The 16,328-nt window shown below is 43.9% G+C and overlaps 3 protein-coding genes across 4 annotated transcripts in view; 2 read left to right on the top strand and 1 right to left on the bottom strand.

Annotated features, from left to right (window-relative positions):
• The first annotated feature begins 300 nt into the window (after window positions 1-300).
• LOC119180632 (DNA-directed RNA polymerase II subunit RPB11) lies at window positions 301-1,445 on the top strand. Its single transcript, XM_037431744.2, has one exon. The coding sequence runs from the start codon at window positions 390-392 to the stop codon at window positions 741-743; it is 354 nt and encodes a 117-aa protein (XP_037287641.1). The 5' UTR covers window positions 301-389; the 3' UTR covers window positions 744-1,445.
• Window positions 1,446-5,019: 3,574 nt separating this feature from the next.
• LOC119180710 (ATPase ASNA1 homolog) lies at window positions 5,020-10,606 on the bottom strand. The gene is made up of 2 exons (XM_037431842.2): window positions 9,889-10,606; window positions 5,020-5,634 (listed from the first exon to the last, which is right to left on the bottom strand). The coding sequence occupies exons 1-2, from the start codon at window positions 10,411-10,413 to the stop codon at window positions 5,137-5,139; spliced, it is 1,023 nt and encodes a 340-aa protein (XP_037287739.1). The 5' UTR covers window positions 10,414-10,606; the 3' UTR covers window positions 5,020-5,136.
• Window positions 10,607-10,987: 381 nt separating this feature from the next.
• The window catches only part of LOC119181926 (alpha-1,3/1,6-mannosyltransferase Alg2), a 19,296-nt gene continuing 13,955 nt past the window's right edge, over window positions 10,988-16,328 (top strand). Inside the window, exons 1-2 of one of the 2 annotated variants that reach the window (XM_075875905.1) lie at window positions 10,988-11,182; window positions 13,488-13,675. In XM_075875905.1, coding sequence (XP_075732020.1) covers window positions 11,137-11,182; window positions 13,488-13,675 — 234 coding nt within the window. In that variant the 5' untranslated portion in view covers window positions 10,988-11,136. Of the gene's footprint in view, window positions 11,183-13,468; window positions 13,676-16,328 lie in introns of both variants that reach the window. The other variant, XM_037433175.2, reaches the window with a different exon arrangement.

Below are 16,328 nucleotides of genomic sequence, written 5' to 3'. Positions count from 1 at the left end.
GTCATTGGAACTACGGTAGTGGCGCTACTCAAGTAGGGTGTCTTCAAATAGATTTTTACGTTTTTGAAGCTTATATGCAAGAAAAATAACGTAAAAAGTTTTAATAATTAACCCTACGTAAGTGATATTGTCATTGAAAAGCAACTTTTTTAATACAAGGCATCCTCTAAAACTAGTAACAAACGTCAAAATTGCTAATCTCAAAGGCCAAGCACAAAGACCCTTACACCTACGTAGGCAGCGCCGCCTTAAATGACCGGCGTTTCGCGCTCATTCGGCAGGCGCGAGAAATCTAGGAGGTGTTGTTCCTAGCTACTCGCTTGCCGTCACTTACTTCAGGCCCCTCTTAGCGTCTCCACTGAACCGCGCACTACGTCGGCGTCGCTGACATGAACGCACCGCCGGCATTCGAGTCGTTCCTGCTGTTCGATGGTGAGAAGAAGGTGACCATCGAGAAAGACACCAAGGTGCCCAACGCGGCCATCTTCACGGTCAACAAGGAAGACCACACGCTGGCCAACATGATCCGCGCGCAGTTGCTCAAGGACCCCTGCGTCCTCTTCGCCGGCTACAAGGTGCCCCATCCTCTGGAGCACAAGTTCATCCTGCGCCTGCAGACCACGCCGGACAACACTCCGCAGGAGGCCTTCACCAACGCCATCACCGACCTGATCAGTGAGCTGTCGCTGCTCGAAGAGCGATTCAAGGAGGCCGTCAGAGAGAAGCACGATGGCCTGGAGTAATTCATTACTTTGCTTTGGTCACTGTGAACTCATCCGGGCAACTTGGTCTTGCTGCTTTCTCCTTACGGAGAAAGACGTGTATCAACAGACTGTACATAACTCATAGAATTGAATGTTTTCTTCCTCCTCGCCAACAGACTTGCCGTTTCGTGCACGAGTTGCGCACTCGGCGCCAGTTCGCGTTTTGTAGTGTTGCCGACCCAATCAGGGAGTGCTCGTTTAACGCTGTGCCAGAGCAGCCTCGCTGTGGCGAGAACACCCGTAAACGTGCTCCGAATACCGCCAGCTACTTCACTGCTGCAGGATCAGTCTGTAGCTCGCGTTTGTTGTTCAATGCCCTTTACTTCATCTCATTAAAGCACGATGAATTCCTTGAGCATGAATTTTGACATTGGGATACCCGCTGTGAGCCATGTTTCATGTTCATTTAACCTTCTGTCTGGCTGATGTGTTAGCTTAACTACGCAATGTGGGCTGCGGACCCTACAACCAAAAATGCATTGCATGGCCTTGTAAAAAACAAGCTTTAAGGACTATTTCTGAGCTCCTAGTTGTTTTGGTACAGCCAGCCATTTTGAAACTATTATTCAATAATTGTTGGCCGTCCTTGGAGCAGAATTCTACTATTTTTTTTAATAACTGACTGGCTATTTTGGCTTCAGTTTTGTGACCACGTAAATAAACCCAAGCTTTTGTTTTGAAGCTGGTTATGCTTGCATTATGCCTTTTCAAGACAGCAGTACGGAATAAGGTCATACTCGCCATACTGAAAGGCAATAAGAGCACAATATCGACAAGACGAGTGAAAGAACACGTAAAATGAGCATTGAAAAGCTGACTGTTTTATTTATTCAATGCAATATAATGAAAGGGTAGGCAAATCAGTCGCGTGGAACTTCAAGCTATTCGTCATGATAAAATGGGTAAAAGCTACTAACAAGATTACAAATTTCTGAATGTACTTAGGCACATGCAAAGATAGTTAATCTCCTCTTTGCATAGTGTGACAGATGTTTCACTAACGCAAGTGTCGCACATTAGTTTTATAGCAAAAGCTTTGGCTATCAGACGACTGTACATGCTTGGGTGCCTTCCTATTACTTTGCAGTCTGGGAACTCTGGTGTGCACCCTTACGTGCCTGCCGCAGTGGAGGGCTTTGTTGCGGCCTTCTTTTATTACACAATTGCTATGGTGTTTGCCTAGTCGCTGATTAAAATAACGACCCATTTGACCAATGTGCATATTTCAGCAGAGCGGAACTTTATTGACGATGTGGGCTGTGCATCCTATAAACGGTTTCATTGTGCACAAAAGCTACTTGGGCCCTTCCCAGTTGACGCATCTACGAAGTTTGCCTAGCTTACTGGGGGTGCTAAAAAGCTCTACGTGCGATTTCTTGGCGATTTTCTTGATGTCGTGCACAATACCACAAATGTTAGACAAGCACTCGTCCTGTGTGTTTCTTCATTCATCTCGTCTATTATGCGCCGTTTTTACCTCTTACGTGTGACCAACTAGCCCAGCGAAACACTTTTGTGATACTCGCCATGTTGCAAGTCCTTGTTGAATCTTGCACCGCAGATGAGTGTGTTGGGTACGAACACTTCCTTATCTGCTTGCTCCTTAGAATTCCCAACTCTTGTGATAGCTTTGTTACCACTGGCGGAACAAGTGTAATTACAAAAGCACTCAGGTTGTCAAAAATCCGGAGACTTGTTAGGTGGATATCCTCACCTCTCTGTGCATAGTTCAACAGCAACTGATCCTGTTTTGGGCCTGAAATTTGGGCAGGAAGTTCCAAAGATTGGACATTGAAGATTTTTAGCACCCAAATTTTCAAACGTTCTTGTATGACGATGTCTACAAGGCAGATTTGGAATTCCCAACTCTGAGGGAGCACAACCTTGTCTGCTGCATCAGTTGGGCTTCCACAAACGTTGAAAGGGGATGAGGAAATTGTGTCTTTGCCTTTCACGTGAAAAAGTCCTGTCGGCAACACTTCGGTTGCACCAAATCATGTACTAATACAATTCAGCCTGTGCAGTGCCTCATTCTCGATAAGACTTATGAAATAGCATCCTGCCAGCACTTCATCAAACTAGCAAAAAGAAACACTTTCATGTTGCTAGGCTAGTCAACCTCCTTGTCTTTCCTTGCATCTCTCTCTTCATGTTGCTGTATTTCAGAAGAATATGCTTAGGAGTAAGCTCCAACCTTTCTTTTTCCCACGATTCCACTTCGAACTATTAGAAAAGTGTTCGCTTCGATTCGCACTCACATCTGCATATTTGAATTTGCTTCATACTTAGAATTTCGCTATTCACACATCTCTATAGTAGTTTACAGCCTAAGAATACCAGAAAAATGTAAGCTCCCCACACAGCGGTCGCCCTCCCTCCAGGCATAATTTGCATACACGTCTTACTGAATCATAGTCGGCTATTTACGTGACGTCAGGCACATAACTTGCCCGTACAGGCTCCTGTTCATTTCGCTAGATTTTGGCTGGAAAATTTTACTTAGCAAAATTTCATTAAAACATTTTGACCACATTGCTCTGCGAAATGTAACGTTTTAAGAAGGAACAACAAATTTATAATTTATAGTATGTGTAGTATTTGCATTATCAGCGAGTGTGCTTATGGTTATAACCGAAATCGTCAATCATTGCTTTGTTGCATAGATGAGCGACAGGCGGGCTGCAGTAGTGGGGGCGGAGCATGTATTCTTAGCTTAAGAACTGCTCTGACAAGCTGATAAAGGGTTGTCAACTACTTCAAAAGTGTATAATATGACAGTAACTGTATCATAGCTCACATTCATGAATTAAGTTTCAGTGGCATCTGGTCTTTCACAGCGGCGGTGGGGGAAATGAAAATTTCTGTTTGTTCACAAAGAGTGGAGAAGATCTGCAACATTGTAGACCAGGAAAGCAAGTTAATAACACAAGGTTGTTGTTTCTACTAGTTGGCTGAGCACACTTATAGTACATAACAACACACTGGTCAAGTCCCTTTTTGTTTCATGCTGTTGTACCTTCCCCGTTTGAATGTAGCTCCCATAGCTGGGACTCACACAAGTGACCCTGTATAGCTTGGTGTCAGAAATGTAATGCACTCGAATAGTTGTAATGTTTAAAGGTACACTAAAGGCAAATTTGTGTCAAGTGAAAGAACCATGTTTGGGAATGTCTTAAAACATCAATATTATCAACAGTAGTCCTCTAAGAAATTTAGGGTAAATTTACGACATCACATGTGCCCCGAGTAGAATATTTTTTAAATGATCCCAATGACATGAGAGTGTCCAGCTACAATAATTCACTGGTAATCAAATTGGCTGCAGTAAAGAAAGAACCTTCCGTGAATTACAGCACGTAAGAAAATGCTGCTTGTCCATTTTTCTTTGATTCATAAGAAAAAGAACTGCCTGGCATTACCATGGGGAATGGCAGAAGTGGTCCCAAAGTTCCATTTTGCCTGGCTTGGCTGCCTAGGTGGTGCCACCTAGCGGGCCCTAGTGCAACCAAGCAAGCAGAAAATTGTTAAACAGCCGTTGTTCCTGCTGTGGCTCCCGCTACTTTTGCTCTGATGTTGCTAGTGTCGGCAGCCGCGTAGTGAAATTGGGCAACGTTGTGCATGGAAACAGTGACATCAGAAAAATCGCTTTCAGGCAGGTGATTCGAAAGCGATGCAGGCCACTAAAACGAGATTTAGTTTTAAAATAAGCACTCCCTTGGCACAATATTGTACTATGACCATTTATGGACCACTATTTCAACAATCGCCAATTTAATACTTGCTTCAACACTTCAAAGCCATGCTTTGTCATTGATATCCAGTCACCATGGCCTGTACACAAGTCTATTGGAAAAAACTTGCATAATTTCATTCTTCTTTTCTTCACAGAGAAGACACAAACTGCAACGAACTTCTTGGGATCAATGCTACATATAGCTATGATTTTTTTCTCTGCTTTAAGTAATCACTGCCATATTGGACATGCTTTACAGCCCACGTTAACAAGACCAACTGGCCAGAATGCATGGGTAAATCATAGTGAAAATTATGACATGACATGACCAACTAGTTTAGTTTTGAAAGTCCTAAAACATCTGTTTTCATCTCGACTTGGCCATTGACCGCAACTTTCTCGTCACATTACCCGACCAAACTTTTATAGAACTGTTAACCATAGATTTTTTAAAGTCAAGAACAAGCACAGTATAGATTCGTTATGACTACTTCATCAAGATATTAACATTATGCACACACATACACCTCTTATACCACTTTTATTTGAGGGTGGGGTCCTTCGAGGTAACAAAATGAGCACATGAGACAGCAGAAGACACAAAAAGCGGGCAGCGACGGTTTCACTGTAAAGGTCGGGCTAGGAGTGGGGCGGCACGTACGGGTGCACCAGGTGACGAGAAAAGGCGCGCACCTGCTCGGCGCCGCGCACCTCCTGGTCGAGCAGGGGCAGCCGCGTCACGTGGAAGTCCTCGTACAGGTCGGCGATCTGGTCCAGGTACTTGGCCTGCAGGCGGCAACGGGCGGCGCACATGCGGCACGGGTTGCGTTCCGGAAACAGTAGCTGGTTGACGACGATGTTGTGTGTGTCGATGCCACACTTGGTGAGCTCCTGGACGAGCCGCTCGGTCTCGTAGAGCGAGAGGAACTCGGCGATACAGACGCACACGAAGGTCGTCTGGTCCGGGTCGCGGAACTGGGCGTTGACCTGGCGGATGACGGGCAGCATCTCCTCTACCTTGGAGGACATGGCGTCCGCCGTCAGCTCCTGCAGACCCAGCAGGCCAGCCACTTGCGAGATGAATGGGCTCAGGTGGGACTTGAGACGCAGAAGCTTGCCCATCCCCTTCTCCATGACCTGCATGCATGAGCATATAAGGGTTGGCTTTTTTTTATCGAAGAAGGCAGCACAAAATAATGCAACGGACCTAAGCAAGCAGGAAACACAGACAAGATTATTGGTGCGTACTACTGATCACACAGAGAGGGAAATCGCCAAACTGTTTCCTATATGCATTAGTGAACAGCACATCAGCAGACCCTCAATGCGCTTTCTGAAAAAGAAATTAACCTTTCGTAAGTAGTCATGCCTCCCCTTGCAAAATACATGATGCGTCGGTGGCACTTTTTGACCTGAAGGCTTAAATGTCAACCATTTTTGATCGCCAACTAATTCCTCTTGTTTTTCTTTCTCCAAGCCTTACATAAGTCATTTAATGCTTGAAGTGAAATAAATTGTGCATCACAAAATGAAGTCGTACCAACTAGCCCCCGCTACAGCCTTATTAAATAAGCATGGTGCAAACTGTCTACGGAGAATTTTAGTGACAGAAAAAGCAGATATGGTATTTCCTGTTTCAAACAGTTTGTGAAACTATGAAGAAAATTAGAAGGACAAGCTTGTAAATGCCTACGAAGAAGCAAAGAAAACCTTTCGCATGTGCCCACATGTCCAAAATAAAGTCTTACACAGAGGTACTCAAATAGGGGCCCCCAGAAATCTATTAGAATAGAGCCACATACTTCACTCTGCCTGCTGTGTAATGACTTCTCCCCCCCCCCCCTTTTTTTATCTGTCTGCAGGTAGTTCCTCACCCATTCTACCGGTCTACAAGGATCCCCAAAAATTCATGGCTAAAGAAACATTACATTTACTACATATGTTGACAGACAAAGAACCAGCAAAATAATAATACGAATAATAATAGAAAGAGGTGAGCAACTACACTCTATGTAAGTTATTCCTAATAGTAAAGCTTTGTTTTACGACCACATACTCATGATCGTAAATAATTTGCAAGTCTTCTTTATGCAGACAGCATAAAGACTGTCTTAGACAGAGCTCGCTGTGAGCTTCATGGTTAAAACTGAAACATAAAACACACTGTTTTTTCTAGCTTACCATCGTTCCTCAATTAATAAAGTACTGTTGGGCCATCGTGGGAGTGGGAATGAATGCCAAACATTGAACAATAATAGCAAGTAAAATAATGTCCATACATCTAAGAATAAATCTCAAGAAGAGAATGAGTAAACACAATGAATTCCATTTCCTACTACACAAGAAAGCTGCATTTAAAACAGTCCGTATAGGCAAAATAATGCAAGATCTTCAGGTAATCGAAGTTTCCGGTGTTAGATCTTACAGCAGAAGTTAGGTCAACTTACAATCCAAAGATACCAGACTAGAGGAGTTATTCGTGAAGGGAAGAACTTCAGGGATTAGGTCCATTGGCAATCTTGGAACGGTTGTGAGCCTAGGGTTGAAAGTGTTGCGAGTGAAAAATGTTTACCGAACCCACAGTATTCGAAGTGAATGGCTTTTTTTATTTGAATGGGCTCAATTTGATTATTGGCATTTTAGATGTTTGCTGGCACTGCCTTTCACTGTTGATTTAAAGTGCTAGTTACCTTAGAGTCCTCTTAACATAAATACTATGCTCCTGGCTTAAAATCATTTCTGCTTATTTTCGTTTAACAGTAAAATGCTTCATCTTTTGCTTAAAACCATCTATTCAATTTCAGCTCTGCAGTGAACAGATCACTTGACCCAACACTACTGCATCTGAACGAATTAGTGAGAATGTTTCTGCTACATTTATCTACATTATGTGCTTGTGTGGTCAATTTCTCCACCGTCAGATGACACCACTTGTCCAGACCATTCAAGTTCATCGGCAAACCAAAAATCTTATACTGTTATCATTAAAAATAATTATATTGTACGAATTTAAAAACCTCCACAGCCCACATTATGATTGACCATCTATAAATATGTGAATTAACACAATTTCATGCCAAGGTTCTCAAAAACGAATTTCAAGCAAGTGGAAGTATTATGGTGTATTTCACAGCAATTAATTGCAATGACAATTTAAAAAATTTTTTATACATTGCACAGTCAGTCCAGACATATTTTGCGAACCGAACTCTATGACCCAATCAAATACCATGCCATAGTCACCTGCTAGTAGCAGGCATTACTAAAAAGAAAGAAAAAAAACTCTCCGACCAGTTGAAGCCAATCAGTTCCAACCAAAAGTGATATAAAGGAGGTTTAGGTGAAAAGAATGCCTAAGTATTTTACCATAAGCTCAGTGCCTGCGGTCTCCCTGCAGAGAAATGGTAAAAGCATGTTCCGCCTCTAAATGAGGACGTTGTGTCACAAAATATGATCTGTGGACAGCATCGTTTCGTGCCTTAGTTATATGATTGATAAAATTTCATTAGAGCAGCAATCAAACCACTTTTTGCCAATGCACAGCTTATCACACATTAATAGCCACGGAATATATTACACGAAGAGTTACCATATGCCACAACCAGAGATACAGCATCAATAGTGAGGCGTGGTCATGTCGACACTGAGCATCTGCTCTTGCCTGCTCTCACATTTTTTTTTTTTTTTTTTTTTGCCGCCATGCTACCTAGGCTGGTATGATTGCATGACTTATCAATTGTGCCTCCTACAGTGATGGAAGCGACTTTTTGCTTTTTAGAACAGTAAATAATGCTTCTTTGGAGCAGTTATAAATGTTTTTGGAGCAGATGGTAAAATATTCCTATTTTCTTGAGTTTAGTTCTCTAACATTCTTTAGTGTTTGAAGCATTATTTAAGCATTTATGAATAATATTAACATGTACTGCACACTCCGTAATCATCACAAATTGCAAGAGTAGCTCGATGGTGATTCACTAAGTAAGATTACCTATACATTTAACATACCGGTACTTCTGGCAGAAATCAGGTCAAAGCTGACAGAGAGATATATGTAATCAGTAACACATCACAGTCATCACAGCAGCAGTTAATCATCAGTATGGTATCAAACAAATCAATTATTTCACCAAAATAGTCTCCTTGTCAAGTAAAAATATGCAGATAAATGAGATATTTGTCGACAGTGCCAGTACTTGTGGCATTTTAAATATTCTAGCACGCAGCCAGGCTTCCCTGCGGTGGTCTAGAGGCTAAGACACTCGGCTGCTGAACCACAGGTCGTGGGATCGAATCCCAGCTGCGTCGGCTGTATTTTCAATTAAAGCGAAAATGTTGTAGGCCCGTGTGCTCGGATTTGGGTGCACATTAAAGAACCCCAGGTGGTCGAAATTTCCGGTATCCTCCACTATGGCATCTCTCATAATCATATGGTCGTTTTGGGCGTTGAACACCACATATCAATAAATGCAGCTAGTATACCGGGAGAGTACTAAAATGATATTACACAGCTTGTTTTTGGTTTGCATACAGAGTTAATACCACTGCAAGTGCATACATGACGATAGTTATAGCGCGAGAACAAAACGACGACACAGAGACAAGAAGGACACGAAAGACACGACCACACACTTCTTCTCTCTGTGTCGTTGTTTTGTTCTCGCGCTATAACTATCGTCATGCCATACCAACTAGCCCAAGCTGCCACACTTCTAAGTGCATACAGCCGACTGCCTGGACAATATGCACTTTCACTACTTTTCTGGTATGCATTCTTACAGCTTCTACTTCAAAGCAGCGTGACAAAGTAAAAACAGATACAGGAAGAAAATCCTGACAGACAACGTGCATCTTAGCTGTTTATGAGAAAAAACCAGGGGTTAACTTTTTGTGCAGAGTTAACGATTCCGTCTTCGTGCATGTGTTGTTTGTCGACAATGTTCTTACCCTGTTTTTTTGTTGTTGTTTTTGTAACGAAACAGCTGACAGATGAGTTTGGTTTATCGCTATGTCTGTTTCCATTTGCAGCCCTGCTTTGGCACACGAAGCATGCAATACCAACACCTTTAAACGCAAGCTTTAAGGTAAATCCTGCGGCTGCCAACAGTCCAGCTTGTGACACAGCGGCCGATGCACCAGCTGACAAGTCGACATTTAATGACACTCACTATTGATGAGCTTTTTACGCCCTAAAACCACGATAGGATTATGAGGGACGCCCTAGTGGAGGGCTCCGGAAATTTAGGCCATATGGTGTTCTTTAACGCGGATCTAACTGTAAGTTTCGCCAATTGGTTTCGCATGCCTCGAAATGCAGCTACGGTGGCGGGATTGATCTCACGAGCCGTCGGGTGCGCCATAACCAGAGGGCCGGTGGTCACTAATGTCGATTACCTGAGGGAACGAGAGCAGTCTGAGCGTGTGTCCGGTGGGCGCGGTGTCGAAGATGACCACGGAGAAGTTCATGCTGCGCACCAGCTTCATGACCTCGGCGTAGCTCATGGCCTCGTCGATACCCGGAAAAGCGCCCAGAATCTCCTGCATCATGCTCTTGCTGGCGCGGAAAGGGTCGCCCTCCTCGAAGTACTCGTCGGGCAGCTCGGAGAAGCCCAGGTTTGGGTCGATTTCCATGGCATACAGGTTGGAGAAGCCATTTACCGGAGTGGGGACCTTGGAGAACTTCTGGTCGAACGCATCCGATATGTTGTGCGCCGGGTCGGTGGAGATGATGAGCACGCTGTCGCGCGTCGCCGCCAGTTGCACGGCCAGGCTGCAGCTGCAGGTGGTCTTGCCGACACCTCCCTTGCCGCCGACGAAGACCCACTTGAGGGACTTCTGCTCGATGATGTTCATGAGCGACGGCTCGAGAAGGTCGCCGACGGCCGACGCCTTGTCATCACCCGCTGTGTCGGACGCCATCAGATCGCGTGCTCGCCTATGCTACGCTACGACGGCTACGTCTCCCTTCTGACGGAGCAGAAGCGCTGTTTGGCGCAAGTGGACTTCGACGTCAAAGGGCTGTGGCACAGATGCAGTGGACGTAATCCATTCACAGCAGGCGGTGCACTATGTGCATCATCCATTCGCGACCGATGGCTGCGACTGGCTACACAATGGATTGGATTCAATGATGTCATTTTGCGCCACCGTCGTCTGCTCACTACGTGCATGCCTCTTCGATTCCGCCGGCAACCTGAACCAAACTAGGTGCCTTGATCCTTCATCCGTGGCTTTTATTATTTCCCTATGGTATGCCAGTACGTCGTGCCAACAGTAAACTTAAGCTAATGTTACGATAAAGGTGTGGTGAACGCAGCGCTAAACTAACGTACGTGCACACGATTTCATACAAAACTAGACTGAGAAAACTAATTAAGTTTTACTTTCCGATATAAAATAATCTTCGCAACAAATCCGAAAAATACATTGCTTAATTTATATAAACTTAATCAAACTATCAGGCAGTTTTTAAAAATTAAAACCTGCACATAAACACTATTCCACGTGCGACAAAATGGCTGCGTCCACATCACTCCTTGCATCATCGTCTGTTGTGCTGTAGCGGCATTCAACAAGTGTGTAGCGGCATTCAGCAAGTCTAGTTTTGATTGACGCTGTTCGATTTCCCGCTGAACGGCCAAGATGCCAAAACGCGGGAGCAGTGGCTCAAGAGGCTCAAGTGCTTCAGGTACCTGAATATCTATTACAAACAATACGACAGTGGTTTGTTTCGCAGTTTGACGTGCCGATTGCGGCCATCCTACATCCTGCCCTGTTTGCAGTTTGCATGCGGGTTCTGCCAACGACGGCATTACTCGCTACTGGAAGTGGGAACCGAGGTGTTTCGCAACAGTGTCGACCAAGCGGCATTATGGTGAAAGAGCGTTGGCATGCGCGTTCTTGCATCGTAAGACAGATTCGAACGCTTCGGATAGTACCTACAGTTATACACAACCGAAAGTGAAATAAACGCGTCCACGGCAATATCAAGTTGGTCTGTACTCTAAGATATCGTTATAATGCGGTAACCGACCAGTTCTCCCGCTTTTGGAGTAATTGAAAATGGTGCCGCGACTGTGCGAATCGCGATAAGCAGCCCAGGCTGTGCGCTACGTGGATGGCTGGCGTGATAGCCGCTGCTGTAACGAGACGTTCGCACTTTGTCTATAGCACTCGGGAGTTTGTCTGGTGAAAAAGAAACATTACGTCTCAGCAGTCACATCTTCTGGGTTCCTCTGCTGTGAAATTACAATTTTATTGTGTATATTTTTTTTTTCGAAACAGCAGTATATGGACTAATAAGCATCCTCTTGGCTTAAATGTGTGCGACAACACAAACTTTGCCACGGTGTCCGAGCTCATCAGATAAGCGCGGTCATTCGCGTGTCTTTTTCATCAGTGGCGTTTGAAGCAACGCTTACATACATCTGCGCTGAAAGCTTTGCAACTTGAATTGCCAATGAAATATATAACCTGTATGCAAAGTCTACAGCTGCATTCAATGAAAAGCTATGGACACCGATTTAGATTTTTTTTTTTTTGATCAGAAAAAAAAAAAAACATTGCCTTCATTACATCAGTACACCCCTAGGTAGGTGCACTGAATGAAGTTGCCTTCGGTGGTCCACAACTGAATGAAAGCAACAGGAAAAAAAAATCAGGAGAAGTGCAAACTCTATTCTTGTTTTAGATGTAATTGTTAATGTTCGAATTATTGGACCATCAGAAACGTCAAGAAACAATAAACTTTTGAATGGTCAAAGAATGATGACAATGCAACACAAAGTCAATATTGTTAATTTTGAATACTTGTAGAAGTAACACCAATGTGTCAGGCTTTGTCATTGTTGAAGCCTCATTCCACAAAAAAAATATATATATATATAATTTATTAATGTAAGGCCACACCGTTGACAAAACGTCATTAAAAAATAATGCCATTTACTTAATTTTTCTTCTCTTGTTCTTGTTAATTGAATGATTCGGCACCATTGTGTGACATGTTGCTTTACAGGATATTAACTGCTTGTAATCAATTACGTATTATTGCAACTTTTGAAGCTGTAACATTCTGAGTAATTCAGTTACATTTTCTTGCAATTGACTAGTAGTAATCAATTTTTTTTTTCAGTATCAAGTTGCAAACAGTCTTCTACGGTGGTTTTCACCCTGAAAAATATGCAACCGCCTTGCGGGACTCCCTCCCCATCTGACAGGATGGGGAGGGAGTTCCTACAAAACTTATTTCACTTTTTCTTCGGCCTTAGCAGCAATGTCTACTCAAGCACGAGCAACAAGGAACTATGGCGCTTTATAGCAGGCATGGGCGCTAGTATCGAAGCAGTGCGCAACTATGAGCTGGTTTGCAACATGCTATTCCTACCACACTTTCCTCCAGTGCACTCAGAGAAAGAGTGTGAAGTCTAGCAGCTGACCTCCTTACGATTCACTGATGACAACTGTAAAAAACAGCTCCCATTGAAAGTTAATAACGTCTAACATTATGTCACAGAAGCCACACTAAGCCTCCCAGCTTTAATGCAAGCCTCCAGCCTTCTCTACCGTGCAAGCCACAGTAGTTCGTTGCAGTTTGAGTAAACTCGTGTAATTGTGTAATGCCTATAAAATATTTGATAAAGATTAAAGCAAAAGTAATTTATTACATTTCTGTAATTGCTAAGCTACATTTCTAGGGCTGAAATTGACTCCTGTAATCATTTACATTACAAAAGGAGTCATTTTAATAGTAATCGGTTACTTATTTTCTCTAATGTGTAATGCCTGGTCTTTACCAGTTCGCTCTTTTTTTCTGCCTGATCATACGAGGCATACGTTGAAAGTTTGAATCTCATTTGCCGTGTTTAATTGGTGTCCAATTATTTGTAGTACAGGGCGTGGTGTAGTTTGGGTGTCTGCCCACGGAGTGGCCGTCGTGGCTTGAAGTGGTGGGATGACCATGCGGTGATTCCTACAGCATCACTTTGCCATGACAGGTGCGGGAGACAGTGCGGAATCGAAGAAGGTCTGCCTGGTTCACTTGGACCTCGGCGTTGGCGGAGCCGAGCGGCTGATGGTGGACGTTGGGCTGGCACTGCGCTCCAAGGGAAACCCCGTCCAGATCATCACGACCCACCACGACAAGAACCACTGCTTTCCTGAGACGCTCGATGACCACTTCAAGGTGGCGTCATCTCTCGACACTTTTGGTGGCACTCGTTTAGGGCACTTTCACTCACACTGTGCCGAAACATTTTTCCCCAAAGTGCTTCTAACATAATTTCAAAGTGACACGCAGCGTGCATAGAGCACATTGCAGGCTGTAAACTCAAAAGCTTTGTCTTGACCACACTGCTGAATGCTTTGCTATGCTTGTGAACTTAAAAATGAAATTAATATTAGAACATATATGCTTATGTATACTGGGTGTCCAAGCTAACTCGTATCGAGATATTAAAGGCATACCATGCACTCTAGAAAAGTTGTACTTGCTGTAGTGTGTAGTTATTGCCCACGCTTTATTACTAGGTATTAATAAGTAACTACGTTTGGTTATTGCCCGAGTGAGGGAAATGTTAATATTAATTTGTGGTGCTGCACAGAATAACTTTTGACTAAAACATTAGTCTTGTTATCTAACCTTCCTTCTTTTTTTTTTTCTTTTCTGAGTAGAGAGAACTGCCTGTAAAATGCACTAAATACTGCAAGTACAACTTTGAAACAGCGCATTATTTTTTGTTGTTGTTGACTTCGGTCTGATTTAGCAATGACTTTGTGTTTCTAGCGGCCTGCTTATGCAAGATTCATCACACAAACAGGATGTACTACTGTACCTACAGCTGCTGTTGACACTAGCACCAAAGCTGGCCGTAGTAAGTTCTTTAGCAGACCCTATGGTATGTGCAAGTGACTCACGGGCATGGCCCCGCCGCGGTGGTCTAGTGGCTAAGGTACTCGGCTGCTGACCCGCAGGTCGCGGGTTCAAATCCCGGCTGCGGCGGCTGCATTTCCGATGGAGGCGGAAATGTTGTAGGCCCGTGTACTCAGATTTGGGTGCACGTTAAAGAACCCCAGGTGGTCAAAATTTCCGGAGCCCTCCACTACGGCGTCTCTCATAATCATATGGTGGTTTTGGGACGTTAAACCCCACAAATCTAATCACGGGCATGAATTGTACAGTTGTATTGGGCATGTGGTGATCCCACCTCCTGATCACCAGTTGTTGTGATCCCGGGGTGCTGTGGTAGCGTGGTGTAGCTTCGGGTTGAGGAAACGAGCGCTTACAAGATGGGGATATGAAAAAACAAACAGGTTTATGGCACTATTTACAAATATTTACAGCATGAGGTTAAGAGTTCACAAACCACGAGCGTGGTGGTTAAACCTTTGCTTGGTTCAGAGCGACCACAAACTCGTACGTGGTGGTTGAACCTTTACTTGGTTCAGAGCCTTCACAAACTACGAACGTGGTGGTTGAACCTTTACTTGGTTCAGAGCGACGTCCTGCACTTTGCGGCGCCATTATAAGCCCTGTCGGGCTCCTCCTTCTTCAGTGGAACACCAATCACATACACACACAACAGGTGAGGGGTACGAGCATGCACGGCGCACGTGAACAGCCAATTTCGAGTCAAGATCACTGCACTTAAAGGTGGCGCCAGAGAGTCTCTTGCTCGTCGTGTATGTCGCTGGCCGAGGGGTTCCAAGCTTCGGACAGCAGACATCAAACGGTCCGCCAATCTGTCTGCTCAATTAGCAGGGCACTTTGTGGCGGCGGTCGCCGTTTCTTCAAAGGAATACGCTGTCTTTGTTGTCCCCTCTGGAACGGCTTACCGCCTCGTGGCGACGTGACGTCTCATCCGCCGGCTGGCAGGGACAATACCTGGCGGGCATGGCTACCTCTTTGAGGATTAAAAGAGCGCCGCTCCCCCGTCATTTCTGGACGCTGGTTCCGAGAAAACTGGGTTCTAGGCGTGGGAACGCTGCCCGGCCACGCTTCTCAGCGACAGCATGGCGCCTACTGATGCCGGTCATAACAGGCAGTAAAGTGGCTGGCAGGCATCTTGCAGGTGGTACCCACCGTGGTGGTGTTGTCACTATGGGGTGCAACTGCTAACTCGAATGTCACGGGATCGAGTGCCATCTGTGGCAGTTGCATTTACAATGGGGCGAAAATTCCAGATGTCCGTGTGCTTGATTTTGATATGTGAAAATCCCAACTGCTATGACTAGGCTTGTGCATATAGTGAATTATTATGCTCAAAGCGAATCCAAAGCTTATACTGATTTGGTTTAAATAATTTCTCATTGAATTAGGATACTACATAGTAACATATTGTAATAAAAAATGGGTGCACTTGTCATGACCTAACCAACAGGCACAATATTTTTAAATAATTTAAATAAGGCCTGTGCTAATGGCATTCTCTTTGGTTCAAAGCAAGTGGAAAGAACTTTGAATAGTAGCAGAATTTGAATTTCGGTAGAATGCAAGTAATAAAGTGTAAAATACATTACGCTTTAGAATTCACTAATTTACTATACTTAGAGCATATAAGCTGGTGTGACAAGCTTTTGAGCTTAAGAAATGACAAATGAATGGAGGGTAATATGTTCATTTAACCTTGGCTTTGCAGCAATGTTTATTTCCCTTGAGAAAGTGTTTTCGTGGGTTAGCATTTTTTTACTGCAGTGAAACGACCTTTACAAAAGGTTACATGCGAACTAATACTTTTAATTAAATGCTTTTATGGCATAGCACTCCTCTACTGCACTGAAACCACCTTTACAGGGGGTTACATGCGGATTAATAACATTTGCTTATTCATTTTGAATAC

Source organism: Rhipicephalus microplus, chromosome 10, assembly GCF_043290135.1.
Source record: "Rhipicephalus microplus isolate Deutch F79 chromosome 10, USDA_Rmic, whole genome shotgun sequence".
Taxonomy (NCBI): Eukaryota; Metazoa; Arthropoda; class Arachnida; order Ixodida; family Ixodidae; genus Rhipicephalus; species Rhipicephalus microplus.
This window is presented reverse-complemented; position numbering and strand designations above follow the sequence as displayed.

What these genes read in the sequence shown, in the direction of transcription:
- LOC119180632 (XM_037431744.2), top strand. Translation starts at nt 390, where the DNA reads ATGAACGCACCGCCGGCATTCGAGTCGTTCCTGCTGTTCGATGGTGAG.
- LOC119180710 (XM_037431842.2), bottom strand. Translation starts at nt 10,413, where the DNA reads ATGGCGTCCGACACAGCGGGTGATGACAAGGCGTCGGCCGTCGGCGAC. An exon ending in GACTGCTCTCGTTCCCTCAG is followed by an intron (nt 5,635 to 9,888) that starts GTAATCGACATT and finishes TCATGCATGCAG; the next exon opens with GTCATGGAGAAGGGGATGGG.